The sequence below is a fragment of the Pseudophryne corroboree genome, chromosome 2, assembly GCF_028390025.1.
Source record: "Pseudophryne corroboree isolate aPseCor3 chromosome 2, aPseCor3.hap2, whole genome shotgun sequence".
Taxonomy (NCBI): domain Eukaryota; kingdom Metazoa; phylum Chordata; class Amphibia; order Anura; family Myobatrachidae; genus Pseudophryne; species Pseudophryne corroboree.
This window is the reverse complement of record NC_086445.1, coordinates 184565794-184593462: the sequence shown is the minus strand read 5'-3', so window position 1 is coordinate 184593462 and position 27669 is coordinate 184565794. Positions and strand designations below refer to the sequence as shown.

The 27669-nt window shown below is 47.5% G+C and overlaps 1 protein-coding gene across 1 annotated transcript in view; it reads right to left on the bottom strand.

Moving 5' to 3' along the window:
- MYG1 (MYG1 exonuclease) overlaps nt 1-27669 on the bottom strand; it is a 56961-nt gene that overhangs the window by 17817 nt on the left and 11475 nt on the right. The window contains exons 4-5 of the mRNA XM_063952115.1: nt 10236-10385; nt 3316-3438 (exon numbers count right to left, since the gene is read on the bottom strand). Coding sequence (XP_063808185.1) covers nt 3316-3438; nt 10236-10385 — 273 coding nt within the window. The remainder of the gene's footprint in view (nt 1-3315; nt 3439-10235; nt 10386-27669) is intronic.

Genomic DNA, 27669 nt, shown 5'->3' with positions numbered 1-27669 from the left:
CAGTAAATACAGTTTATATTTATATTCTGCTCCTGCACATAACTATTCGCAGGAAAGTGCGATCTTCTGCAAACCAACACCGTAATATTGCCCTTAAAATACCCTACAGCTGGATACCAAACACCACCTTATAACCTTGTTCTGTCCCCTCCTATCCTGTAAAGGTGAATCCCTTTGTTCTGATACCATTTAAACTGTTGTAACTTGCTGGTGCGGTGCAGGGAGACTATGTGTACATTGTGCACTATTTGGATTAAATATGTAATGTGTTTTGATGGCTTTTCCATGCATTCACAACCTCTACCGTAAATACTCATACCACGCGCTAATGCGCAGGACCGCGGGAGTGACCATACGCAAATTGCGAATATGCGCACACACGGCAGAACAAGTACACGCACGGAGGCCATCTGTGTGTAGTTTGTACGTGATGTGTGTACTGCAATATTTTTCGACTTCGACAACATGGACTTTAGCATAGCTTCTAGCTTAGGCTCTGATGGGTCTTTAAGCGTTGTTGCAGCTGGGACTGGAATGGTTAACTTTTTTGAAAGTTTTGAAACAGAGGAATCCACTGGTGGTGGATTTTCCCAGTTAGTAGTCAGACTCTGGGAACAAGTAGTTAGACAGAAACCGCGGAGGCTTCCGTTAAATGCTTATTAAGAGAATCTGAATAAGGAAAACACAGAGTCACCCTTTGTTTTTTTTTAGCAAATAAAACTTCGTTCGACAGAGGCTCCTCTGCTTTAGTGACACGTAGTACCTGACATACTGCCCTGATGAGATTATCAGTGACCTCACTAGCTGACTCTTGGCCCAATTCACCTTCTTCCTCCTGAGATATCAGGTCTGGCACTGAATCGTCAGAATGCAACACCGATGAAACCGGTAAAGCCTGTGACAAATGATGACTTCTTTTAGGAGTTGAACTATACATGGTCTTTTGTAAACTACATATCCTGAGCCCACTTTGGCTCCTCGGACGGTATTAACCTAGAATCAGATTTAGTCGCCTCACGGTCTTTCCGCGCAGGGGCCAACTCTGACTTCAAATCATCGCCCAAGGAGGATCAGGGCAGACATCCATATTTGGACCCGTATTTGCAAGACACACTGTGCAAGTGGAAGTTTCATCATGTAACACATTTTCACAGATATCACAGACAAGCTCCTTTTTTGATTCTGCATTAGCGTTACTCATCATGCACACAGACAGACCGTACAACAGTGAACAGTCCGCACGACTCAGTAAAAAAATTTAACAGAAGTGTGTAGAAAACAGAATGCACTGCACTTGGTACACACTAAGTTTATAAAACTTGTGCTTTACTAAATGTCCTAACACCACTGCCCCCTCTGGTGGCCGTGTGTTGTAAGATCGACAGCAACTTCCTGCAAGAATATACAGGAAGTGATTAGAAAATGGCATCCACACCAGGTGCTGTGGGTTGTTTGTTTTTTTGTAAACATATACGCATTACTATATATGTAAACAAATAAAATATTGTACCTAGGCTTAATAGCCTGTATGAACCCTCATGCCTCCCCTTATTGCAGAGACTATATGGTACTAGGGACCTTATACTGTCCCCTACCGCTGTCTGCAAACTGACTGCGGCTGTAAGCCTGGCGGCGGCCAGCGCAGCAGTGTCCCTTTCTCCCCCTACAAGATATGAGCCTCCAATGAGGTGAGCGGGGGCCGGCAGCCTGCAGCAGCTAGCTGGAGCCATCCGCGGGCGAATCAGGCAAGCGTGTGCGGGCCGAGGCAGCAGTGGGAGCTGTCCGCGGCCAGTGAGAAGTGACGGGCGGCCAGCGGCAGTTGACGGCATGTGAATTAGGGGAGCAGCGGGCGGCAGCGTGGCTGACCGCGGCTGGGAGGCGGCTCAATCAGGGACTTATGCATATATCCTGACACAGGCAGACAGGTGAAACATGAAGTCCCACACACGGCGGTGCTGACCGCCCCGCTCCCACAGTGTTAACACAATGGTTTCTCCCCCTTACAACGGAGCGGCATCAGTGTGAGCTGCCTGACCGCTCCTTACCTTTTAGAATGTGGAGGCTCTGACCGGGCTTCTTGTACATGCTTCGTCCAGCTCCTGGAGCCTTAGGCTGAATCAAACGCTGATTTAGGTCTATGGCAGGGCTCCTCTCCTGAGCGCTGACAAGCCGTTGCTACACTTAGCAGCACCCCCAAACCCAGACCCATGCTTATAGTAAACTGGGAAGGGATTGGGAGTAAAAGTGAAAGAAAAATCCTTAAATAAAAAGTCTGGAGGTCTCCTCCAAACGTGCCCTCCCTGTGAGGCACAAAAAGAAACACTGAGGCATCTTGGGAGTATGGAGGGGGTGGAGGATTACTAATTTAAATATTTAAATGTGCCTATCCCTGCCAACGCCCTGTCTATATCCCAAGAGTACTCCAGTGACCCCTAGTGGATGAAAAAAAGTGTTACAGATAGTTATAAATAATGTCCCATGAACCGTATGAGCTCTTATTACGGCCTGATTTATGAACACTGGCAGCTAACCTTATAATGGCCCTGACCCATTGGTGCTAAGAGTCTAAGGGGTCTATTTACTAAGCCATAGACGGAGATAAAGTACCAGCCAATCAGCTCCTCTCATTTTTCGAACACGGCACGTGACATGGCTGTTTAGAGCTGATTGGCTGGTACTTTATCTCCGTCCAAGGCTTAGTAAATAGACCCCTAAATTCCCTAACACAGAGGTAAACACATACACTCAAGGGTTAATGTAAAAATTTGTTTTTAAAGTGCAAGATGTAACCCACGTAAACACAGCGAACATACAACTGTTCGGGAATGGGGGCCTGATTCAGAGATGGACGCACATGTACTAGAATGGTCTTGCGATTGTGATTGCAGATAGGATTCACAAAGGGATTGACAATCAGGGGGCTGTTACAGGGAGTGGAAGCAAAGACAGCAGGCCTGTTGAGATGGTTTTTAGGGCGTGTCATGGCCTGTGACTGTAATCCCATATGCAGCTGTAATGGCTCTGGTGACTTACTCCTGCACGCATGCTGTGCGACCATAGAGCTATTCAGACCGTTAAAATGTACTAATCTGTGACCAGCACTCACTATATCCAGCTGCTGGGACTCACAAAGCAGCTGGTGGGCATCTCAATACAAATCTGGGCGGCTGCGGATCACAGACGCTGCGTACACATTGGCAGCCTCGGTGGCATTAGTGTACATCTCTGAATCAGGCCCTGAATTCATGACCCCAGCATTGTGACACTAGCGATTTACCCTCATAGCAACCTAGTCATACAACACAGCTACTGGACCTGGAATCTTTGTCTGATTGCTTCCTCCACCAACGAGCGAGCCGGTAGCCAGGATCGGTGATAAAAGTCCAGACGTGATACAAACTCCGTCCCTACCAATTCCATTGCCTTCTTAAAGCCAGTCTACAAGGAGAATTGGGAGTCAAGAGTAACAGAAGACACATTAAGCTACATTTATATAACATGCTGAATCTGTTGCATACATGTATTACACACAAAAGGTACCACAGGGAGCTCCTTCTTTACACTGCCCCAGCTTAAAGCAATGCATCCAATGCTTGAAATAAATCTGAACCTGTTACATTTAATCCTCCACAGTTCACCCTAAGCCTGCTGTATTTCATTATTTAAAAGGTCTGAAGTTGAACTAGTCTTAAAACGGGTGGTCTTCAGGTTGCCGACTGTCGGGATCCCGGCGCCGGGATCCGACAAATTTTCTCCCTCATGGGGCTCATTTGCGCTCGCCACTCTGACGGTATGCAGGCGGTCGGGCTCCCAGTGCCGGTATGCTGGTCGCCGGGAGCCCGGCCGCCGGCATACCATACTACACCCCTTAAAACAACCTAGCTGTCTTTTAAAGTAAGGGCCCATACATGTTGGTGTGGAAACTTTTTACTCAGACTTTGTACTCGCTTTAAACGTGCATTTAATGCATACTCTCCAGACATCACTGCAGTGGGACATCTTGGCCTCAGTGCTACTGCTAGACCTGTACGCTATGGGCCGGATTCATGTTCACAAGTAAAGCAAAAAAGCAAGCAACTTGGCAAAACCTTGTTGCACTGCAGGTGGGGCAGATGTAACGTGCAGAGAGATTAGTTTTGAGTGGGGTGTGTTCAAACCAAAATCTAAATTTCAGTGTAAAAATAAAGCTAACATTTCTGGGCTACATGCAAACGCAGCCAGTATTTACCCTGCACAAAAAAAATTATTATATATATATATATATTATATATATATATATTATATATATATATATATATATATATATATATATATATATATATATAGACACTCACTTTTGCAACAGAAAAGAAAAAAGACCATTGCCTGACGAAAACCACGGAGAGTTGAAACGGCCGTCGGGCTGTAGTACTAGGATCATGTCCAGATGTTTTTTCTGTAAGGAATAAACCCCTTTTTTTCTTTTCATCATCAAAACGTGAGTGCTGGTCTTTTTTCTTTTCTTTTGCAAAAGTGAGTGTCTGTATCAATTTCCAGGACCCCCTGCACCACCATGTCAGTTTAATTTGATTTTTACTGAGTGCTGTCATTCTGCTTTTTTTTTTTTATATATATATATCTATATATATATATATATATATATATATATATATATATATATAGATATATATATATAGATATATATATATAGATATATATATATATATATAAAAAAAACCAGTTATATGCTCCGGCACTGGGCAGTGCCCCCGGCAATGGGGCTGACTTGCTCCGGTGCCCTCCTCCAGGTATAGCTACCAGATGGATACCATCAAGGACAAATGAGGCGGCACTCAGAGTCTTCAAACAAATTTAGAAATTGTAATGGTGCACCGATGCACCATTACAATTTCTAAATTTGTTTGAAGACTCAGTGCCGCCTCATTTGTCCTTGTTGATATATATATATATATATATTAATTTTTTTATTTATTTATATATATTTTTTTAACTTATTTTTTTACTTGGCCTTCTTGCATGGAACATGGTTTGTTCCAGGCAAAGTTACTTGCTTATTTTGCTGTACTTACAGACATGAATCAGGCCCAATGTAGTGAATGAGCATCTCGCAAAGGATTCCACTATATTGTACCAAAAATTAATGCTCACTCAGCCAACTTCGAAAGTGAGGAAACAAATAACACGAATGCCACGAAAGAGCGGCTAACTCAGAAACACGCCTGGCCGAAGCAATGGCCAAAAGAAAGACCACCTTCAGAGTAAGAAAACGCAAGTCGACAACTTCTAATGGCTCAAACGGAGGCTTCTGAAGAGCCCGAAGAACCAAATTTAAATCCCCGGGTGGAACCGGAGGAACAAAAAGGAGGTTGAATTCTGAGTACAACCTGAAGGAACGTTTGAACCTCCGGAATAATAGCCAAACGTCTTTGAAAAAGAACAGACAATGCCGAAACTTGACCCTTATGGGAGGATAAACGAAGTCCTTTAGTCAATCCCACCTGAAGGAAGGACAATAGATGCGGTAAACGAAAAAGGTGTGGTGATAGTCCACGCTTCTCACACCAAGCTATGTAGATATGCCATACCCTATGATAAATACGAGAAGTAACCAGTTTTCTAGCTTGAAGCATGTTTTTTACCACTGGCCTAGAGAACCCCTTAGCTCTTAATATCCTGGATTCAAGAACCATGCCGTCAAAGCCAGACGACTTAAATCGTGGTGGAGACAAGGACCTTGTAGAAGTAGATCGGGTCGCAGAGGTAGCCGGAACGGGTCTTTGGCTACCATGCTGCGAAGAAGAGAGTACCACGGGCGACGAGGCCAGCCTGGCGCCACAAGAATGACTGGAAGACCCTCTCTTCGAATGCGTTGAAGCAGTCGCGGTATCAGAGGAAATGGTGGAAATACGTATCCTAGTTGAAACTGCCACGGAGCTGTCAATGCATCGATCAGCGCCGCCTGAGGATCCTGAGTCCGGGACCCGTACTGGGGCAGTTTTCGGGTGAGACGAGACGCTATGAGGTCTATGTCGGGTGTTCCCCAGAGAGACCCGAGAATTAGAAAGACTTCTTGATGAAGTTCCCACTCTCCCGGATGTATCATGTAACGGCTTAAGAAGTCCGCTTCCCAGTTGTCGACGCCTGGAATGTGAATAGCTGAGATAGTCGGGATCCACCGTTCCACCCACTGGAGTATATGTCCAACCTCCTTCATCACTCTCCAGCTGCGAGTTCCTCCTTGTTTGTTTATGTAAGCCACCGCCGTGGCGTTGTCTGATTGAATTTGTACCGGGTGACCCTGAACACTGGTCTGTACCTGAAACAGAGCATAGCGAATTGCTCTCAACTCCAAAATATTGATTGGTAACCGCGATTCCTGACCGCTCCAGAGTCCCTGGAAGTGGTGGGTTTGAAACACTGCCCCCCAGCCGGTGAGGCTGGCGTCCGTGGTGATTATCATCCAAGACCAGACAGTGTTGTTAAATTCGGACTGTGAAGCCACCAATGAAGAGACTGTCGAGTCTGAGTCGACAGGCGGCACAATTGTAAGTCCAGACGTGGGCCCGCCTGATTCCAAGAGCCCAATATCGGAGATTGAAGGGCCCGAGCATGAAACCTGGCATACGGTACTGCTTCGAAGGTCGCCACCATCTTGCCCAGTGCTTGCATACATCAGAGAATGGAGACCCGCCGTAATTTTAACAGGCAACGGACTTTCGACTAGAGGTCCTGGAGTTTGTCCTCAGGCAGAAAAACCCTCTGACTTTTTGTGTTGAAAAGGAGACCTAGAAAAATCATCCCCTGAGAGGGAGTCAAGTAAGATTTCCGGAAATTCACAATCCATCCGAAAGATTGTAGAGTGTCTGTGGTGAGTCGCAGATGTTGTTGAAGAAGCTCTGGAGACGGAGCTTTTATCAACAAATCGTCCAGGTAAGGAGTAAAGTTGACTCCCTGACATCTGAGTATCGCCACTACATGGCCCAATATTTTTGTAAACACTCGAGGGGCCGTGGAGAGACCAAAAGGAAGAGCCTGAAACTGGAAGTGCCAAGGACCGATTGCGAACCGCAACAGATGCTGATGACTGGACCAAATTGGAACATGAAGGTACGTGTCTTTTATGTCGATAGATGCCAAATTATCCTCCTGTTCCATTGCCGCGATAATCGAACAAATCGATTCCATCTTGAATTTTTGGACAGCGAGATACGGGTTCAGGCTTTTTAAATTCAAAATGGGTCGAAACGAACCGTCCGGTTTGCTTACGAGAAAAAGACTTGAGTAAAAACCCTGACCCTGTTGTAGCCTGGGAACTGAAAGAATTACTCCGTCTCGTAAAAGTGAGAAAGTAGCCTGAATTAGTGCTTGTCGTCTGGAGGGATCGTTTGGAAGGGGAGTGATGAAAAAACGGTCTGGAACAGGTTCCTCCAGATCCAAAATGTACCCTCGGGATATTACCCGTCACCCACCGATCCGGTAACAAGGATCCCTCCGAAGATCTCCCCGCGTCATGTGGTAGGCTTGTCGGCTGGCTTAACCGCCAGCCTGCGGGATGCCAGTGATCCCCTACCACGGTATGCACCTCTCCGTGGGTACCTGGAAAACGCTTGAAAGGACTGGAAACTGCCCCTGCCCTGAGTGCGAAAGGAACGAAACTTAGTCGATTTTGGCTTCTGAGGAGCAACAGGAAGAAAAGGACTCTTGCCACCCGTGGTATCGGAGATAATCTTCTTAAGTTCCAGACTAAAGAGGTATTCACCCTCAAAGGGGACAGCTGTCAATGTCTGTTTGGAATCAGAATCAGCATTCCAGACATGAAGCCAGAGCGAACGCCGTGCCGTAACAGCCAGAACAGAAACACGCGACTGCAATGAAGCTGAATCCAACAAGGCTTCCCCTACATAATTGATAGCCTCAGAAATCTGCTCCGCTAGTTGGATAGCCTCCGATGGGTCATCAGATTGCATCCCCGACACCACCTGCGCCAACCATTCATCTACAGCTTTAAGTACCCAGGCACCAGCGAGAACTGGACGCAGGGAAACACCTGATAAGGTAAACATAGACTTAAGAATTGCTTCAATCTTCCTATTCGTGGTTTCCTTCAATGTCACTGACTGCACTGAAGGAATTACCGTAGCCTTCGCCAGGTGAGAAATAGGAGAATCCACCTTTGGAGCAGTCTCCCAGAACCTGGTATCCTGCTCCGTGAAGGGATAAAGAAACCTTAATTTATTAGGAGCCTGAAACCTTGAATCCGGCTTAAGCCAAGGTTCTTTCAAAATATCTGCAAAATGTGTATAGGAAGGAAAGACAGTTACTGGTCTCTTCTGACGTCTGAAAAAGGCAGAAGAAGTCTCCGCCTCCACCGTATCCTGAACATTAAGTGTCTGAAGTATGGCCTCAAATGACACCTGAATTTACCGACAATTCCTCCTCTTCCCAAGCGGAAGAATCTTCCCACTCAGGATCCAGTTCTCCCTCTTCCAAAGGAGTGTCTGGATCTGCCTCCTCACCAGGAAAGGTGATAGCAGGTAGCGGGTGCTGACGTTTTGAGGCTGCTGAGCCCGAAGTAGTCACAATTTTATTAATAGACTGTGCTAAATCCGACAGACATTAACCCATATTCCTAGCCCAAAGTGGTTCCTCCGCAGGCTGATCTGTATGAGAACCTGACTGAGACTGACACAAATCCGCAATAGCATCAGCCATGTTCCTAGCCCAGAGAGGTACCGACTGATCTGTCGACCCACTAGACTGCTCGACTACAGGCGTCCCAGAGCATGTAGTGCAGAGAGAACCTGGATCCGTGCTACCCTTAGAAAGTTTGGATCCGCATTGGGAACAAGCAAAATAAACAGCACAACCTGTCTTCCTCTTAGCAGATTTGTCTGGCTTATTGGCCATCCTGAGACAATAAGGAGAAAAGAAGACTCTTTTGTGGGCGCACTCTTAACTTTAAACAATATATAGATTAGTCAGAATAGATTAAAAATCAAATTTTAATGGTTTCACAAAATTAAGATAGTCAGTGGTTCATGAAGAAAATAACAGTCAAAAGGTGACAATATATTCAAATAGCACGAAGTGCTGATACGAGATAGAAACTAAATTCCGGCTGACGGAGTAAGTTCTGAGTATTGTAAGCAATAGCTTAAATATTAGACGGTACAATTCCAGTAAGAAGAAGAGCCGTAGCATGGTCGCCAAGAGCGGCTGTGAAGTGCATCGCTTCTCCCTTCACCGCGCGCGCTGTAACCAGCACAGCGCGCGCTGCGCACATACACACACACACACACACACATAATCAAATAACACTGTAAAAACAGCCCAACACAGGGACCTGGTTGTGGCTGCAGAACATACCCATAGAAGCCTTCCAACGGATAGGAGAGAGGGGGGGCCCAGTGTCAGGAGTGGTGACTACCCCGTAGGCTGCATAGAGTGGGGAGAGCTCACGAACTAGACCCCACACTCGGATACCTGTCGCCTGTACACAGGGACTTAGGTTTTATTTGTTTTGTTTTATTTTATTGAAGCAGATCCTAACTAAAATCTAATAGACAGGAACTGTGCCTGCACTCTCCAGGCACAAAACTTAAACTGATGTGTTGGGCTGGTCAGGCTGGAGATGGGAGGGGTTAGAGAGGGGAGGAGTTTCTATTGATAGGTTCTGTGCCAAAGCTCCCTCCCACACACGCTAACCCCATCAGTACAGACGCAGCGTCCCCCAGATGGATGACAGAGAAATAGATCAATTAATTTTGAATGTTAACATATGGGAACATGGCCACTGTAGCATGAGAAGTACCAATTTATACTGCTGTGTCATCAGTGGTATTGGACTATAGCCAACGATCAATACCACGACAAGCCCGAAGCCAAGATTCTGTCACAGCAGTACAGACAAGTATCCCACTCTAAGTACACATCATCACTAGGGGTGTTAGGAGATCAGTTGGGGGTTTAACCAAGTTTGGAAAGGAGAGGGGGGACACAACTCATTAGCTTCCATCCAGCACAGAGAGATAACGGTTTACTATAGGCTTTACCTTGTACTAGGCATAAATAAGCAAATACAATTTTTGAGGTCAGAGTGCCACAAGTTTTAGCTCTTGTATAAGGCGGTATTGACCATCTGTTATTAATAAATCAACATAATCAAGGAACGGAGGCTCTCTGACACCAATGTTCTACCACACTGTATGTAAGATGTGTGCGGAGATGTTTATTACTTCCGTGTCCTGATCCGGTTCATTCCAGCGGGGATTGAGGTGTCCCACTCGGGAACTCAAGTTGGTGGTTATGTTGTACCGCTGCTCTCCATCAAACTGTGATATCCCATTATCAATGGCGTCAATTTCTTCAACAAAATTTTCATACATCTGAGAAACAAAAGAAACAGTTACAGCTCCTATCCACAGTAATCCCTAACAGCAGGGCTGGCAGCCTATGTTATCTGGCTGGTGGAGAGGGCATATTGAAATTAGTCTGCACAGCATAAAAGTATGAATTAAATAATAAGAATTTAAACCTACCGGTAAATCTTTTTCTCCTAGTCCGTAGAAGATGCTAGGGACTCCGTAAGGACCATGGGGTATAGACGGGCTCCGCAGGAGACATGGGCACTACAAAGAACTTTAGAATGGGTGTGCACTGGCTCCTCCCTCTATGCCCCTCCTCCAGACCTCAGTTAGAGAAACTGTGCCCAGAGGAGACGGACAGTATGAGGAAAGGATTTTGGTAATCTAAGGGCAAGATTCATACCAGCCCACACCGTATAACCTGGAATATACGCAACCAGTTAACAGTATGAACAAACAGTATCAGTCAACGACTGATCTTAACTGTAACATAACCCTTATGTAAGCAAGAACTATATACAAGTCTTGCAGAAATATGTCCGCACTGGGACGGGCGCCCAGCATCCTCTACGGACTAGGTGAAAAAGATTTACCGTTAGGTTTAAAATCTTATTTTCTCTTACGTCTTAGAGGATGCTGGGGACTCCGTAAGGACCATGGGGATTATACCAAAGCTCCAAACCGGGTGGGAGAGTGCGGATGACTCTGCAGCACCGATTGAGAAAACATGAGGTCCTCATCAGCCAGGGTATCAAACTTGTAGAATTTAGCAAAAGTGTTTGAACCCGACCAAGTAGCTGCTTGGCAAAGCTGTAAAGCCGAGACGCCTCGGGCAGCCGCCCAGGAAGAGCCCACCTTCCTAGTGGAATGGGCCTTTACCGAATTTGGTACCGGCAATCTAGCCGTAGAATGAGCCTGCTGAATCGTGTTACAGATCCAGCGAGCAATAGTCTGCTTAGAAGCAGGAGCGCCAACCTTGTTGGCTGCATACAGAACAAACAGAGCTTGTTTTCCTAATTCGAGCCGTCCTGGCTACATAAATTTTTAAGGCCCTGACTACATCAAGGGATTTGGAATCCTCCAAATCTCCCGTAGCCACAGGCACCACAATAGGTTGGTTCATATGAAACAATGAAACCACCTTAGGCAAAAATTGAGGACGAGTCCTCAACTCTGCTCTATCCACATGGAAAATGAGATAGGGGCTCTTATGAGACAAGGCCGCCAATTCGGACACCCGCCTTGCAGATGCCAAGGCCAACAACATGACCACCTTCCAAGAGTGAAGAGGCTCAAACCAGTGAGATTTTAGAAACTGTAACACCACGTTAAGGTCCCATGGTGCCACTGGGGGCACAAAAGGAGGCTGGATGTGCAGCACTCCCTTTACAAAAGTCTGAACTTCTGGGAGAGAAGCCAATTCTTTCTGGAAGAATATAGAAAGGGCCGAAATCTGTACCTTAATGGAGCCTAACTTTAGGCCCATATCCACTCCAGTCTGTAGAAAGTGGAGAAACCGGCCCAAGTGGAAGTCTTCCGTAGGAGCATTCTTGGCTTCACACCAAGAAACATACTTGCTCCAGATACGGTGATAATGTTTCGCCGTCACCTCCTTCCCAGCCTTTATCAGAGTGGGGATGACTTCTTCCGGAATACCCTTCCCAGCTAGGATTTGGTGTTCAACCGCCATGCCGTCAAACGTAACCGCGATAAGTCTTGGAACACGCAGGGCCCCTGCTGTAACAGGTCATCCCTGAGAGGAAGAGGCCATGGATCTTCTGTGAGCAGCTCCTGAAAATCTGAATACCAGGCCCTTCGAAGCCAATCTGGAAAAATGAGTATTGTCTGCACTCTTTTTCGCCTTATGATTCTCAGTATCTTTGAGATGAGAGGAAGAGGAGGGAACATATAGACCGACTGAAACACCAATGGTGTCACGAGAGCGTCCACCGCTACTGCCTGAGGGTCCCTTGACCTGGCACAATACCTCCGAAGCTTCTTGTTGAGGAGTGACGCCATCATGTCTATTTGAGGAAGTCCCCAAAGACTTGTGATCTCTGCAAAAACTTCTTGATGAAGTCCCCACTCTCCTGGATGGAGATCGTGTCTGCTGAGGAAGTCTGCTTCCCAGTTGTCCACTCCCGACATGAATACCGCTGACAGAGCGCTTATGTGATTTTCTGCCCAGCGCAGAATCCTGGTGGCTTCCGCCATTGCCACTCTGCTCCTTGTCCCGCCTTGGCGGTTTACATGAGCCACGGCTGTGACGTTGTCTGATTGAATCAGAAACGGTAGGTCGCGAAGAATATTCTCCGCTTGTCGTAGGCCGTTGTATATGGCCCTCAATTCCAGTATGTTGATGTGTAGACAAGCCTCCTAACTTGACCACAGTCCCTGAAAATTCCTTCCTTGTGCGACTGCTCCCCATCCTCGGAGGCTCGCGTCCGTGGTCACCAGAACCCAGTCCTGAATGCTGAACCTGCGACCCTCTAGAAGGTGAGCACTCTGGAGCCACCACAGGAGACACCCCCTGGCCCTGGGGGAGAGAGTTATTTTCTGATGTATTTGAAGGTGGGACCCGGACCACTTGTCCAGAAGGTCCCACTGAAACGTCCTCGCATGAAACCTGCCGATGGGGATGGCCTCGTAGGTCGCCACCATTTTCCCCAGTACTCGAGTGCATTGATGGACTGACACTCTTTTCGGTTTTAACAGGTCTCTGACCATGTTCTGGAGTTCCTGGGCTTTTTACCTCGGGAGAAAAACCCTCTTTCGTTCTGTGTCCAGAATCATGCCTAAGAAAGACAGCCGAGTCGTTGGAACCAACTGCGACTTTGGTAGATTTAGAATCCATCCATGTTGCTGTAGCACTCCCACTCCCTGCAACTGTTCCTTTGATCTCGCTTTTATCAGGAGATCGTCCAAGTACGGGATAATTGTGACTCCTTGCCTGCGTAGGAGCACCATTATTTCTGCCATTACCTTGGTGAACACCCTCGGGGCCGTGGAAAGCCCAAACGGCAACGTCTGAAACTGGTAATGACAGTCCTGTACAGCGAATCTCAGGTATGCCTGATGAGGAGGATATATGGGGACGTGAAGGTATGCATCCTTTATGTCTAATGACACCATAAAATCCCCCCCTTCCAGGCTGGAGATGACTGCCCTGAGCGATTCCATCTTGAACTTGAACCTTTTTAAGAACAGGTTCAGGGATTTTAGATTTAGAATGGGTCTGACCAAGCCATCCGGTTTCAGGACGACAAATAGGGTTGAATAGTACCCTTTCCCCTGTTGTGTTAGGGGAACCTTGATAATCACTTGCTGTTGACACAGCTTTTGAATTGCAGCTAAAATTAGAAGCTGGTAAAGCCGATTTGAAGAATCGACGAGGAGGCACGTCTTCGAATTCCAGCTTGTAGCCCTGGGATACAATTTCCATTGCCCAAGGATCCACGTCCGACTGAACCCAGACGTGGCTGAAGAGTCGAAGACGTGCCCCCACCGATGCGGCCTCCCTCAGTGGAGCCCCAGCGTCATGCGGTGGATTTAGTAGAAGCCGGGGAGGACTTCTGCTCCTGGGAACTAGCCGTAGCAGGCATTCTTTTCCCTCTACCCTTACCTCTAGTGAGGAAGGAAGAGCCCCGACCTCTTCTAGACTTATGCGACCGAAAGGACTGCATCTGATACTGTGGAGTTTTCTTTTGCTGTGGGGGAACATAAGGCAAAGAGGTAAAATTTACCCGCAGTAGCTGTGGAAACTAGGTCCGCGAGACCTTCCCCAAATAAAACCTCACCCTTGTAAGGTAAAACTTCCATATGCCTCTGAGTCGGCATCACCTGTCCATTGGTGGGTCCACAGTGCTCGCCTAGCCGAGACCGCCATCGCGTTGGCCCTTGAACCTAGTAGTCCGACGTCCCTCTGAGCGTATCTCATATATAAGACTGCGTCTTTGATGTGACCTAAGGTCAACAAAATGGTATCCCTATCTGGGGTATCAATATCAGCTGACAAGGTATCTGTCCAAGCTGCTACCGCGCTACAGACCCAAGCCGATGCTATAGCCGGTCTGAGTAAAGCACCAGTATGTGTATAAATTGATTTTAAAGTCGTTTTCTGTCTGCGATCAGCAGGATCTTTGAGAGCTGCCGCGTCTGGGGACGGTAGCGCCACCTTTTTGGATAAGCGCGTCAAAGCTTTGTCCACCCTGGGCGAGGATTCCCACTGTACCCTGTCCTGTGCAGGGAAAGGATACGCCATAAGAATCCTCTTGGGAATCTGCTGTTTTTTGTCTGGAGTTTCCCAAGCTTTTTCAAATAACGCGTTCAGCTCATGAGATGGGGGAATGTTACCTCAGGTTTCTTTTCCTTAAACATGTGTACCCTCGGGGGCGTGGCCACGGCAGCACAAGAGTAGGCAGCAGGTCCTGGGAGCTCCCTGGCTAATTCATCCTGCAACACAATCCTGACCCCCTCTGGTGTGCCTGACTAGCCTGCATCCTCTCCCCACACTGCGGGGCACCGGCAAGCGTCCTTCTCCGCTCTCCCCGAGGTCCGTACGGCTGCGGCGGCACACTTCCGGCTCTGCGGCCTGTGCCTCCTCCGGATCCCCAGCCTCAATTTTGGCGGCTCCCGGCCACGTTGCGCCCAGAGCTCGAACGGCGGCCCGCTGTCACCGCTGGACGCCGCGGAGCGGCGGGGGGGAAGGCGGCTGGTCCTCCTCCTCCTGACAGGCTGAGATTCGGGGCCCTGACTCCCGGAGGGAACGCAGGTACTCCTGGAGAAGGGGTGAGGGCACTGTGAGACCGGCGGCCATTTTAACTACAGCTGCACAGACGGCCCCACTGCTCTGGACTGTCATCCTAGCCTGGAAGGGATATCTGCATCCAAGGGCTGCCTGGCCTGCTTTTCTGTGTCCGGTGAGTGGATTCTGCCTTCTGGGACCATACTGCAAGCTGACTTCACCTGCTCTCATTTTACATACTATTACATTGCTCCTGCTCTCACCTATATTCTGGGACGCTGCCTGTACCTTCCTTTATATTTGCCTACTACTTTGACAGCCAGCTGCGGCTACATTTCTGCATACTGAAAGCTTAAGACTCCACTGCTGTTTTACGCTTCTGACCTGTGAATTTGCTGGAGTGTTTGTCACTACCTATTGTCCGTCATGGTTCGGGACGGCCAGCGCACGGCTGCGGCTAAGCTGGAGAGGTTTGCCAGACAACCTAACCCACCTAACCCCCGGGCCTTGCAGGCCCCTTCTCAGGGGGCCCCTCAGTCTCACTCCTATTCCCCGTCTGCAACAGCTGCCGACTCCCCTACCACACCCTCAGCTCCATCCCTTCAACAAGTGCTGGAGGCCATTGCAGGGACAGAACAGCGTCTTTCAGATAAGATGGAGAAAGTGCAGTGTGATCTTTCCTTGCTTCGACAGGATGTCAGGCGCATACGAGAGAGAGTGGGTGAGGCGGAAACCCGTGTCTCGAATCTGGAGGATATGTGCGGCCCTATGAAACAATCCGTTTCCACGGTGACCCAGCAAGTTTCATCCCTTCAATCCAAGCTATTAGACATGGAGGGTCGGCTACGTAGAAATAATGTGCGATTTGTGGGCCTGCCGGAGAGGGAGGAGGGCTCTCAGCCTGAGGACTTCCTTGAATCGTGGCTAAAGGAAATGTACGGCGCTGAATCCTTCACGGCACAGTTTACGGTGGAGCGTGCACACCGGATACCATCCCGTCCTCTACCTCCTGGCGCTCCTCCGCCCACCTTCATTGCCAAATTTCTGCATTATAAAGATCGTGACTCGGTCCTCCGTCTGGGACGCACAAAAGGCCCTTGTCAGGAATGGGGTTACCGTGTCAGCTTTCCCCGATTTTGCCGCGGACGTCCAGAAAGACCAAGCCCAGTTTATGCCTATTAAGAGGCGCCTCAGGGACCTGAACCTCTCCTACTCTATGCTGTTCCCTTCTCGACTCCGGGTGGTGGCGGACGGGGAAACCAAGTTCTTTAATTCCCCTAGAGAGGCGGCCCAATGGCTGGACAGATATGCACCGGGTGCTCATCAGCTGGCCCCGGATTGATGTCATGCATTGCTTATGGTTCGTTTGGGCTCACCAGAGGTCTCCACCCATTGTCCAGGGAGTCCCCCCTTGGCTTTGGTGGCTCAGGACTTTTCTTTCCCTTGCTCACTTGATTTTGATTAAGGGTTTTGTTGAGAATTTAGCCCTCGGGAGTTAGGAACAGTTGTTTGGGATATAAGTATGCCGAAGTTAGGGGTGGTATACGGGTAGGAGGGGGGGGGGGGGGGGGTGTCAGCAAACAGTTCGTTGCTGTTCCTTCTGCATGTTTTTTTCTTTCTATAGTTTGTTATTTTTCTCGTGTTTGAATTTGTTTTTGTGTTTATTTTCTTTGATGTGGGAAGTATATTTGATGCATTGGATATTGTGGATTGCGATTCAGGGATTAAGTAAGATAAGCACTGTTCTTGCCTTTACTGACGACTTCCAGGAATATTTGCTGGGACGTTTATCTACTGTGCTACATAGAACCCTACCTGGATTATGGCTAATTTGAAATTTCTGACATGGAATGTTCGAGGTTTGAATAATAAGATAAAACGCTCCTTAGTTTTGACTACACTTCAGAAATATGGCCCGGATGTTGCATGTCTCTGCGAGACTCACTTGGAGGGGAATAGGTTGTTGTCACTTAGAAGACCCTGGGTGGGATGGGCCTATCATGCTTCTCATTCCTCCTCTTCCAGGGGTGTGTCGATTCTGAGAAGAAAGTCGGTACACTTTGAGTTGGTGTCGGTCAAGACTGACCAGTATGGTCGTTTTGTGTTCCTTGACTGTAAGCTGAGTTCCCAGCCCTACTACATTCTGGCGGTTTATGTCCCGTCCCCCCCCCCGTTCTCATATGATGTGTTACAACAGACCGCTTCATTCATAGCCTCCTCTCCATGTACCCCGGTGATCTGCATGGGTGACTTTAATAATGTTATGAATTTGGCATTAGACAGGTGGCGCTCTCCGCAGGCTGCTGGGGTGAGTTCTGGTCCTACTAAATTTTCTGATTTTCTGAATAATTTGCAGTGGGTGGATGTGTGGAGGTCTCGGCACCCTACAACTGGTCAGTTTTCATGCTTCTCCGGCACGCATGGCTCATTTTCCAGAATCGACCTGATCCTACTGTCTCCCGTTCTTCTCCCCAGGGTAGTTGACGTCCAGTACGAGGCACGGGGTATCTCTGACCACTCCCCTATGATGTTGACTCTTGCTATGGTGAGCCAGAGGGGACAATCTTATTGGAAACTGCATCCTTTCCTGGCTGATACAAATGGGCGACTGCTCTGACCAGGTGACTCAGTGGGAGGGTTATTTTAATGACAGTGTAGGGTCGGCTCCGGGAACAGTGGTCTGGGATTCAATTAAGGCCTTTTTAAGGGGTACGTGTATTAGACGAATATCTGCTCATAAGATATCCTGCATGGAGAGGGAGCGAGCCCTTGAGAGTGACGCCAGAGATCTGGAGTCCCGCTACTTGGTGGATGGTACCCCTGCACTGAAAGCACGCTGGTTGGCGGCTCAGTCAGCATGGGTGGCTCATTTGTCTGATAAGAACTCGCGCTCGCTTCTATTTCAGGCTACTAATATTTATATGCAGGGTGACAGGCCTGGTAGCCTGCTGGCTCGACTGGTACACTGCGACCGCCCTGGCTCTACGATTACCCAGATGTCCGGTAGCGATGGCTCCCTTGTAGACACCATGCCGGACATTGCGCAGTTATTTCATTCTTACTATGGTGAGTTCTATAGTTCACAGTTAGTATGTTCGGCATTAGATCTCTCCACTTATTTGAGAAATATTCCCTTACCCACACCCTCCTCTGAGGCCTCTGAAGTGTTGGAGACACCTTTGACACTGGAGGAGGTGACGGCGGCTATTGGTCTGTCTCCCAATGGCAAGGCACCGAGGTATGATGGCATCCCCTCTGAGGTATATAAGACCCATATTGATTTTTTTGGGCCCAGGCTTCACGCCCTGTATTCTGATATATTTGTTAATAATGAACTTCCCCCCTCTATGTCGGAGGCGATTATTATAGTGATCCCGAAGCCCGGAAAAGACCCTAGGTCCCCGGAATCCTATAGACCGATCTCTTTGATTCCCACCGATGCTAAGATCCTGGCAAAAATTTTAGCAGTTCGGCTTAACACTGTAATTACCTCCATTATCCACCCCGACCAGACCGGCTTTATGCCAGGGATGTCCACTTCTATTAACTTGCGTAGATTATATACCATCTTACAAGTCCCACATGATTTTCCCTCCGACTCGGTAGTGGTCTCGCTGGATGCCGCCAAGGCATTTGACAGTATTGAATGGTCTTATCTATGGGAAGTCATGACATGTATGGGCTTCGGGCCTAATTTTATACAATGGACTAAACTACTCTACCAGCACCCGACTGCCAGGATCTCAGTAAACGGCTATATCTCTCCCTCATTCCGCCTGTCTCGCGGAACCAGACAGGGCTGCCCTCTATCCCCCACTTTGTTTGCCCTGGCCATCGAGCCCTTGGCCTGTCTGATAAGGTCGCACCCGGATATCGTGGGAATCCATACCGGCCCTCGGGAGGATAAGATTGCCCTTTACGCTGACGACATGCTGTTGTTTTTGCAGGATTACACCAGGTCTATGCCTACTTTGTTGCAATTGATCGAGGAGTTCGGTGCGTCTTCAGGCCTTCATATCAACTGGTCTAAATCCTCCATTATGCCTGTGATAGCCCCCCCCCCTGTTGTTCCTAAAATCTCCCTGCCGCTATGTTGGACGGCGAAATTTAAATATCTCGGGATTCAGGTAACCAACGACCCCTCTGACTTTACACCTTTGAATCTCGATCCGATCATGCAACAGGTTGCTCGTAAATCTAGGACTTGGTGTAGGCTTCCATTGATTGTATCTGGCAGGGTCAGCCTTGTTAAAATGATTCTGTATGTTATTCTTCAATCCCCTATGTACATTTGTCCATCCTTCTTTAGGAAAATGAATAGTGTCTTATCTTCTTTAATATGGGCTAACAAACGTCCTAGAATACAGCTGAATACTCTCACCAGGCTGCGCTGCGACGGTGGTCTGGCCTTGCCAAATTTTCAAATGTACTATTATGCCGCTCAGCTGACTCATATTAGTGCATGGGTGCAGGATACTGGCGTCACTTCTCAACAATGGGTGTTTATTCAATGTTACTTCCCTGACCTATCTCCCCTGCAGGTGTTGAGTGGGAGCATGGCCCGGTTTCTTCCCCCACTTATATATCAGGCCGTGAAGGTTTGGCAGGCCCTAAGGGACCTTTTGAAATTTGACGGATTGGACCCAGACACCCCCCTCTGGTATTCTAAATGGCTCCCTGAACTGCATGCGCTCGAGGGGAGGGAGGTTTGGGCCCCTAAATCAGTGGTTTCCATAACTCACCTCTATACGGATACTACACTTAAATCCTTCCAACAATTAAAGGATGAGTTTGACTTACCCAACTCCTACTTTTTTAGATACCTTCAACTTAGACATGCTCTACAGTCCCAATTCGCTAGTTCTCCCCCTAAGATCCTTCCATTTCCCATTAAGACCTTTGTAAGTATGTTGGGTCGAGTTAAGATGATTTCCCTTGCATATGGTTATCTTCTCGCTAAACTCCATATAGACCCTTTGACACGTCTCCGTGGCAAATGGGAGGAGGATCTGGGCCCCATAACTGAAGAGAACTGGACCCTTGCTTTGGAAAATCCGAGCACGGTTACCAAATCCATTAGGTATCAACAAATACAATCCTTCCTTTTGCATAGAACATATATGACCCCGGTTAGACTGACTAGATTCGGAGGGGTCGATCGGGTGACTGCCCTTAATGTGGGGTGGCTGTGGGTACTTTTTGGCACCTCATTTGGGACTGTCCGCCGCTGCGGGCCTTCTGGTCGGGGGTCAGGTCGGTTCTGGGGGAACACGGGAGTGGCGGACGCCATGCTTATCCCACAATTTTGTATCCTGGGGATGGGATGCTCTGATTTCGTATACAGTCCAGAAGGCCTATGTGCTCGCAATATATGTGCCTTGGCGAAGGTGTGCATCGCAAGGCTATGGATGGCCCCCAATGGCCCTTCGTTGCTTATTCTTTAAGTACTAGTAAACGACACTGTTTTTAAGGAACGATACATTTATACGAAACATAATGCCTCTGCTAAATTTGAAAGAATTTGGTCTCCATGGATGGAATCCATATACTCCCTCCCAGACCCTGCAACTTAATGGCTGTAGGGATACTATCAGGCCCTTGATTCACTAATTTGCAATTTTGTGCTATATGCTTCCTTCTCACCCGATATGTTATGAGTGGGAGGGTAGCTCTGTTAGACAGGGTAAGGCTTAGAGTGTTAGTTTTTCCTTTGTGTCTCTTCTTCCCTTTTTTCTTTGAGGGTTTTTCTTTTCGGTTGGTTTGTTTGTAAATGTTTTAATGGAAAAAAAGTCTAATGAGGTTTTTTGTTTACATAAATGTACGGATTATGCAAGGTTAATTGATATAAATAACTGTGTGTACATACACGCTCCTGTGCCATTGGCATGGTAAGATGTTATGCCGAAAGTGAATGTTGTTTTTCCAGAGATGCCATGTCATGCTGTACATGTTATGTTCCTGCTATGCATTTTCTCCTTCGAAATAAAAAATACTCTATTTAAAAACATGTGTACCCTCGTGTCAGGGACAGAGGGGGTCATCTGTGATATGCAAATCATCTTTTATTGCAATAATCATATAATGAATACTTTTGGCCACCCTTGGGTGTAGCCTTGCATCATCGTAGTCGACACTGAAGTCAGAATCCGTGTCAGTTATCAGTGTCTGCTATTTGGGATAGGGGACGTTTTTGAGACCCTGAAGGGCCCTGTGACACCGTCAAAGCCATTGATTGACTCCCCGTATTACCCCTGGACTCTGCTTTGTCCAATCTCTTATGTAACAAGGTCACATTTGCATCTAAAACATTCCACATGTCCAACCAATCAGGTGTCGGCATTGCCGACGGAGACACCACAATCATCTGCTCCACCTCCTCTCTAGAAGAGCCTTCCGCCACAGGGATGCCGACACAGGCGTACAGACACCCCTTCCCCCACACACACACAGGGATTTTGTGTATATTTATATATATATATATATATATATATATATATATATATATATATATATATATAAAAAAACAAGTCGAAATGAGGCTCAGTAGTGTGTGTGGCCTCCACGTGCCTGTATGACCTCCCTACAACCCACACAAGTGGCTCAGGTAGTGCAGCTCATCCAGGATGGCACATCAATGCGAGCTATGGCAAGAAGGTTTGCTGTGTCTGTCAGCGTAGTGTCCAGAGCATGGAGGCGCTACCAGGAGACAGGCCAGTACATCAGGAGACATGGAGGGGCCGTAGGAGGGCAACAACCCAGCAGCAGGACCGCTACCTCCGCCTTTGTGCAAGGAGGAACAGGAGGAGCACTGCCAGAGCCCTGCAAAATGACGTCTAGCAAGCCACAAATGTGCATGTGTCTACTCAAACGATCAGAAACAGACTCCATGAGGGTGGTATGAGGACCCGACGTCCACAGGTGGGGGTTGTGCTTACAGCCCAACACCGTGCAAGACGTTTGACATTTGCCAGAGAACACCAAGACTGGCAAATTCGCCACTGGCCACTGGCGCCCTGTGCTCTTCACAGATTAAAGCAGGCTCTCACTGAGCACGTGAGACATGACAGAGTCTGGAGACGCGAAGGAGAACGTTCTGCTGCCTGCAACATCCTCCAGCATGACCGGTTTGGCAGTGGGTCAGTAATGGTGTGGGGTAGCATTTCATTGGGGGGCCGCACAGCCCTCCATGTGCTCGCCAGAGGTAGCCTGACTGCCATTAGGTACCGAGATGAGATCCTCAGACCCCTTGTGAGACCATATGCTGGTGCGGTTTGCCCTGGGTTCCTCCTAATGCAAGACAATGCTAGACCTCATGTGGCTGGAGTGTGTCAGCAGTTCCTGCAAGACAAAGGCATTGATGCTATGGACTGGCCCGCCCGTTCCCCAGACCTGAATCCAATTGAGCACATCTGGGACATCATGTCTCGCTCCATCCACCAACGCCACGTTGCACAACAGACTGTCCAGGAGTTGGCGGATGCTTTAGTCCAGGTCTGGGAGGAGATCCCTCAGGAGACCATCCGCCACCTCATCAGGAGCATGCCCAGGCGTTGTAGGGAGGTCATACTGACACGTGGAGGCCACACACACTACTGAGCCTCATTTTGACTTGTTTTAAGCACATTACATCAAAGTTGGATCAGCCTGTAATGTGTTTTTCCACTTTAATTTTGAGGGCGACTCCAAATCCAGACCTCCATGGGTTAATAAATTTGATTTCCATTGATCATTTTTGTGTGATTTTGTTGTCAGCACATTCAACTATGTAAAAAACAAAGTATTTAATAAGAATATTTCATTCATTCCGATCTAAGATGTGTTATTTTAGTGTTCCCCTTATTTTTTAGAGCAGTATATATATATATATATATATATATATATATATATATATATATATATATATATATATAAACAGGAATAACGAGGCGGCACTCGGAGACTTGCAAAAAACAAACGTGTATTAAGTGCTGTCAACGTTTCGGGGACCACCTCCCCTTCGTCAGGATAACTGCAACAGTGTACAAATCAAACTTATATAGCAATGAACTTACCCCCCTTGCATGATTCCCCACGCTCGTTCTCCTCTGGCCACGCCATTCGGGCGTCCCGTTCGGCGTCACCGCTCGCATCAGCGGAACCGGAAGTGACGTCGCGGCTCCCTCCTGTGTGGCCATGGAGACACTATAAACAAAACAACAAATGTAAAAACACAAGTGTCTATTTAGAAGACTGCTACATCAAATGCGTTGCAGAAAAAAGGGTACATAATCTTACCAAAAAAACAACAACATGATTGCCAATACATAGAAAAATATATATAAAAAGATATATAAACAAAGGTGGCGTTTTATGGTAGTGGTCTTTTAACTTCAGTGTGCGATGTAACCTAAAGGTGTCAACTTTCATTCTAAAATCATCACCATAATTGGTGGGGACAAACGACAGTCCTTTGTTGAGCACCCTTACCTCAGCTGGGGCAAGGGGAGTCCTTGATAGATTAAAAATCAGTGCTTCTTCGTCCTCTCCGGGTTTGGATTTGTTTTTGTCTTTGGTTCTGTCGACCCCTCCGCGTGCGCCTGAGCCTTTTCCCCGTGCTGCTATCCCAGCATGGGTGCGAACCCCTAAAGGGGCCTCCCGGTGTGGCGTGGTTGAAGAGCTGTTGTGCGTGTCATCGGAATCACTGGCCGACGTTTGTCCATATTTGCCACCGCCTCTGGGTTTGCGCATACGGTAGGGGCCTGTCCCTCTGTTAAAGTGCGAGGTGCTGCCAAGCCAGGTATATACCCTGTGGTGGGCATAATACCTACATCGATCTTGGCGAGCCGCAGTCCTTTTGGTCACTAGATACGGTACTTGCATGCACTTTACATTTACATGATCACGTCTGCTTGATCTAGCATATCACACTGAAGTACGTATTTTCATGAATAACAGCAGTATCATGTATTTTTTTAATTTGTTTATATATCTTTTTATATATATTTTTCTATGTATTGGCAATCATGTTGTTGTTTTTTTGGTAAGATTATGTACCCTTTTTTCTGCAACGCATTTGATGTAGCAGTCTTCTAAATAGACACTTGTGTTTTTACATTTGTTGTTTTGTTTATAGTGTCTCCATGGCCACACAGGAGGGAGCCGCGACGTCACTTCCGGTTCCGCTGATGCGAGCGGTGACGCCGAACGGGACGCCCGAATGGCGTGGCCAGAGGAGAACGAGCGTGGGGAATCATGCAAGGGGGGTAAGTTCATTGCTATATAAGTTTGATTTGTACACTGTTGCAGTTATCCTGACGAAGGGGAGGTGGTCCCCGAAACGTTGACAGCACTTAATACACGTTTGATGTTTTTTGCAAGTCTCTGAGTGCCGCCTCGTTATTCCTGTTTGTGCATTGGGGTGACCCCCCGGGGGAAGGCACCTCAGCAAGCTGGTCCGAAGGGACGTCTGGAGTGCCGGAGTTAAGTGTGTTTGTTTGTTTTATTTTATATATATATATATATATATATATATATATATATATATCTCTCTCAAAGAATTTACTCACCGGTAATTCTATTTCTTGTAGTCCGTAGTGGATGCTGGGAACTCCGTAAGGACCATGGGGAATAGACGGCTCCGCAGGAGACTGGGCACATCTAAAGAAAGATTTAGGACTATCTGGTGTGCACTGGCTCCTCCCCCTATGACCCTCCTCCAAGCCTCAGTTAGGACACTGTGCCCGGAAGAGCTGACACAATAAGGAAGGATTTTGAATCCCGGGTAAGACTCATACCAGCCACACCAATCACACGTATAACTCGGGATAGGAACCCCGGTTAACAGTATGATAACAAAAGGAGCCTCTGAACAGATGGCTCGCAATAGTAACCCAATTTGTGTAACAATAACTATTTACAAGTATTGCAGACAATCCGCACTTGGGATGGGCGCCCAGCATCCACTACGGACTACGAGAAATAGAATTACCGGTGAGTAAATTCTTATTTTCTCTGACGTCCTAGTGGATGCTGGGAACTCCGTAAGGACCATGGGGCTTATACCAAAGCTCCCAAACGGGCGGGAGAGTGCGTACGACTCTGCAACACCGAATGAGAGAACTCCAGGTCCTCCTCAGCCAGGGTATCAAATTTATAGAATTTTGCAAACGTGTTTGCCCCTGACCAAGTAGCAGCTCGGCAAAGTTGTAAAGCCGAGACCCCTCGGGCAGCCGCCCAAGATGAGCCCACCTTCCTTGTGGAATGGGCTTTTACAGATTTAGGCTGCGGTAGTCCCACCGCAGAATGCGCCAGCTGAATAGTGCTACAAATCCAGCGCGCGATAGTCTGCTTAGAAGCAGGAGCACCCAGTTTGTTGGGTGCATACAGGATAAACAGCGAGTCAGTTTTCCTGACTCCAGCCGTCCTGGAAACATAAATTTTCAGGGCCCTGACTACGTCCAGTAACTTGGAATCCTCCAAGTTCCCAGCAGCCGCAGGCACCACAATAGGCTGGTTCAAGTGAAACGATGATACCACCTTCGGGAGAAACTGAGGACGAGTCCTCAATTCTGCCCTATCCATATGGAAAATCAGATAAGGGCTTTTATAAGACAAAGCCGCCAATTCTGACACACGCCTGGCCGAAGCCAGGGCCAACAGCATGACCACTTTCCACGTGAGATATTTCACATCCACAGTCTTAAGTGGTTCAAACCAATGTGATTTCAGGAACTCCAAAACCACATTGAGATCCCAAGGTGCCACTGGGGGCACAAAAGGAGGCTGAATATGCAGAACTCCCTTGACAAAAGTCTGAACTTCAGGCAGGGAAGCCAGTTCTTTCTGGAAGAAAATAGACAGGGCCGAAATCTGGACCTTAATGGACCCCAATTTGAGGCCCAACGTCACCCCTGCTTGTAGGAAATGCAGGAATCGCCCCAGTTGAAATTCCTCCGTTGGGGCCTTCCTGGCCCAGAGCCGGGCATAGGCAAACTAGGCAATTGCCTAGGGCATTTGGTATGCCTAGGGGCATCAGCAGCTTCTGCTGATTAAAATGATATGCAGCATGCCTATATTCTGTGTGTAGCATTTCATATGCAGATACAGCCACAGTCTCACACAGTATATAGGCATGCTGCATATAATTTTAATCAGCAGAAGCTGCATGTGCATCCTAGCCACATAGCAATACAAATAAGGTGCATTTTCATAAAAAAAGGTGTCCCTGGCGTTAGCATTGAGGCAATATTTATCAGGACACATCTGTATCCAAGCAGAGGCAGAGGTCACAGTGTTAGTGGCAGTGTGAGTGCTATGTGCATGTGAGTGGGTTGGTTGTGCAGTAGTGTTCGGAATATGTGTAAGGAGCATTATGTGTGTCACATAGAAATGCATTAATAATGTGCAACATATGTGTAAGGGGCACTATGTGTGTCATTATGTGTATAAGGGCATTAATAATGTGCGGCATATGTGTAACAGGGTACTACCGTATGTGTGTCATTATGTGTATGGGGGCACTAATAATGTGCAGCAAATGTGTAGGGGACATTATGTGTGTCATTATATGTATAAGGGCATTAATAATGTGCGGCATATGTGTAAGGGACATTATGTGTAAAAGGGCATTAATAACGATTGTTATAATGTGTAAGGTGCATTATGTTTATAAGGACATTAATAAGGTGTCTCATATATGTAAGGGGCATTACTGTGTGTAAATGCATTACTAATGTGTGGCATTATGCGTATAAGGTGCTCTACTATGTGGCGTTGCATATAGAAAGGGAACTACTGTGTCGTCTAATGTGAGTAAAGAGCAATAGGGTGTGGTGTAATGGGAATGAGGAGCAATTCAGTGTGATGTAATGTCAATAAGGGGCTCTACTGTGAGGAGTAACGTTTATAAGGTAAAGTGATACTACTGTGGGATGTAATATGAATTATGGACACTATTGCATGATCATATGTGAATAAAGTTGAAGTACTGTGTGGCGTAATTGGAATTGGGGTTATTGCGTGGCCATGCCCCTTGCCAGCAAACACACACCTCTTTTTGGGCTGTGTGCCAAATGTGCAAACTGTTCCTATTTAAAATATAGGGGGTACAAGGTTAGAGGCTGAACCAGCGGTGGTGCTAGGGGGCACCAGCCAAAATCTTGCCTAGGGCATCATATTGGTTAGGGCCGGCTCTGTCCTGGCCTCACACCAAGCAACATATTTTCGCCAATGCGGTGATAATGTTTTGCGGTGACATCCTTCCTGACTTTGATCAGGGTAGGGATGACTTCCTCCGGAATGCCCTTTTCCTTCAGGATCCGGTGTTCAACCGCCATGCCGTCAAACGCAGCCGCGGTAAGTCTTGGGACAGACAGGGCCCCTGCTGCAGCAGGTCCTGTCTGAGCGGCAGAGGCCAAGGGTCCTCTGAAAGCATCTCTTGAAGTTCCGGGTACCAAGCTCTTCTTGGCCAATCCGGAACCACGAGTATAGTTTTCACTCCTCGCCTTCGTATTACCTTGGGAATGAGAGGCAGAGGAGGAAACACATAAACCGACTGGTACACCCACGGTGTTACTAGAGCGT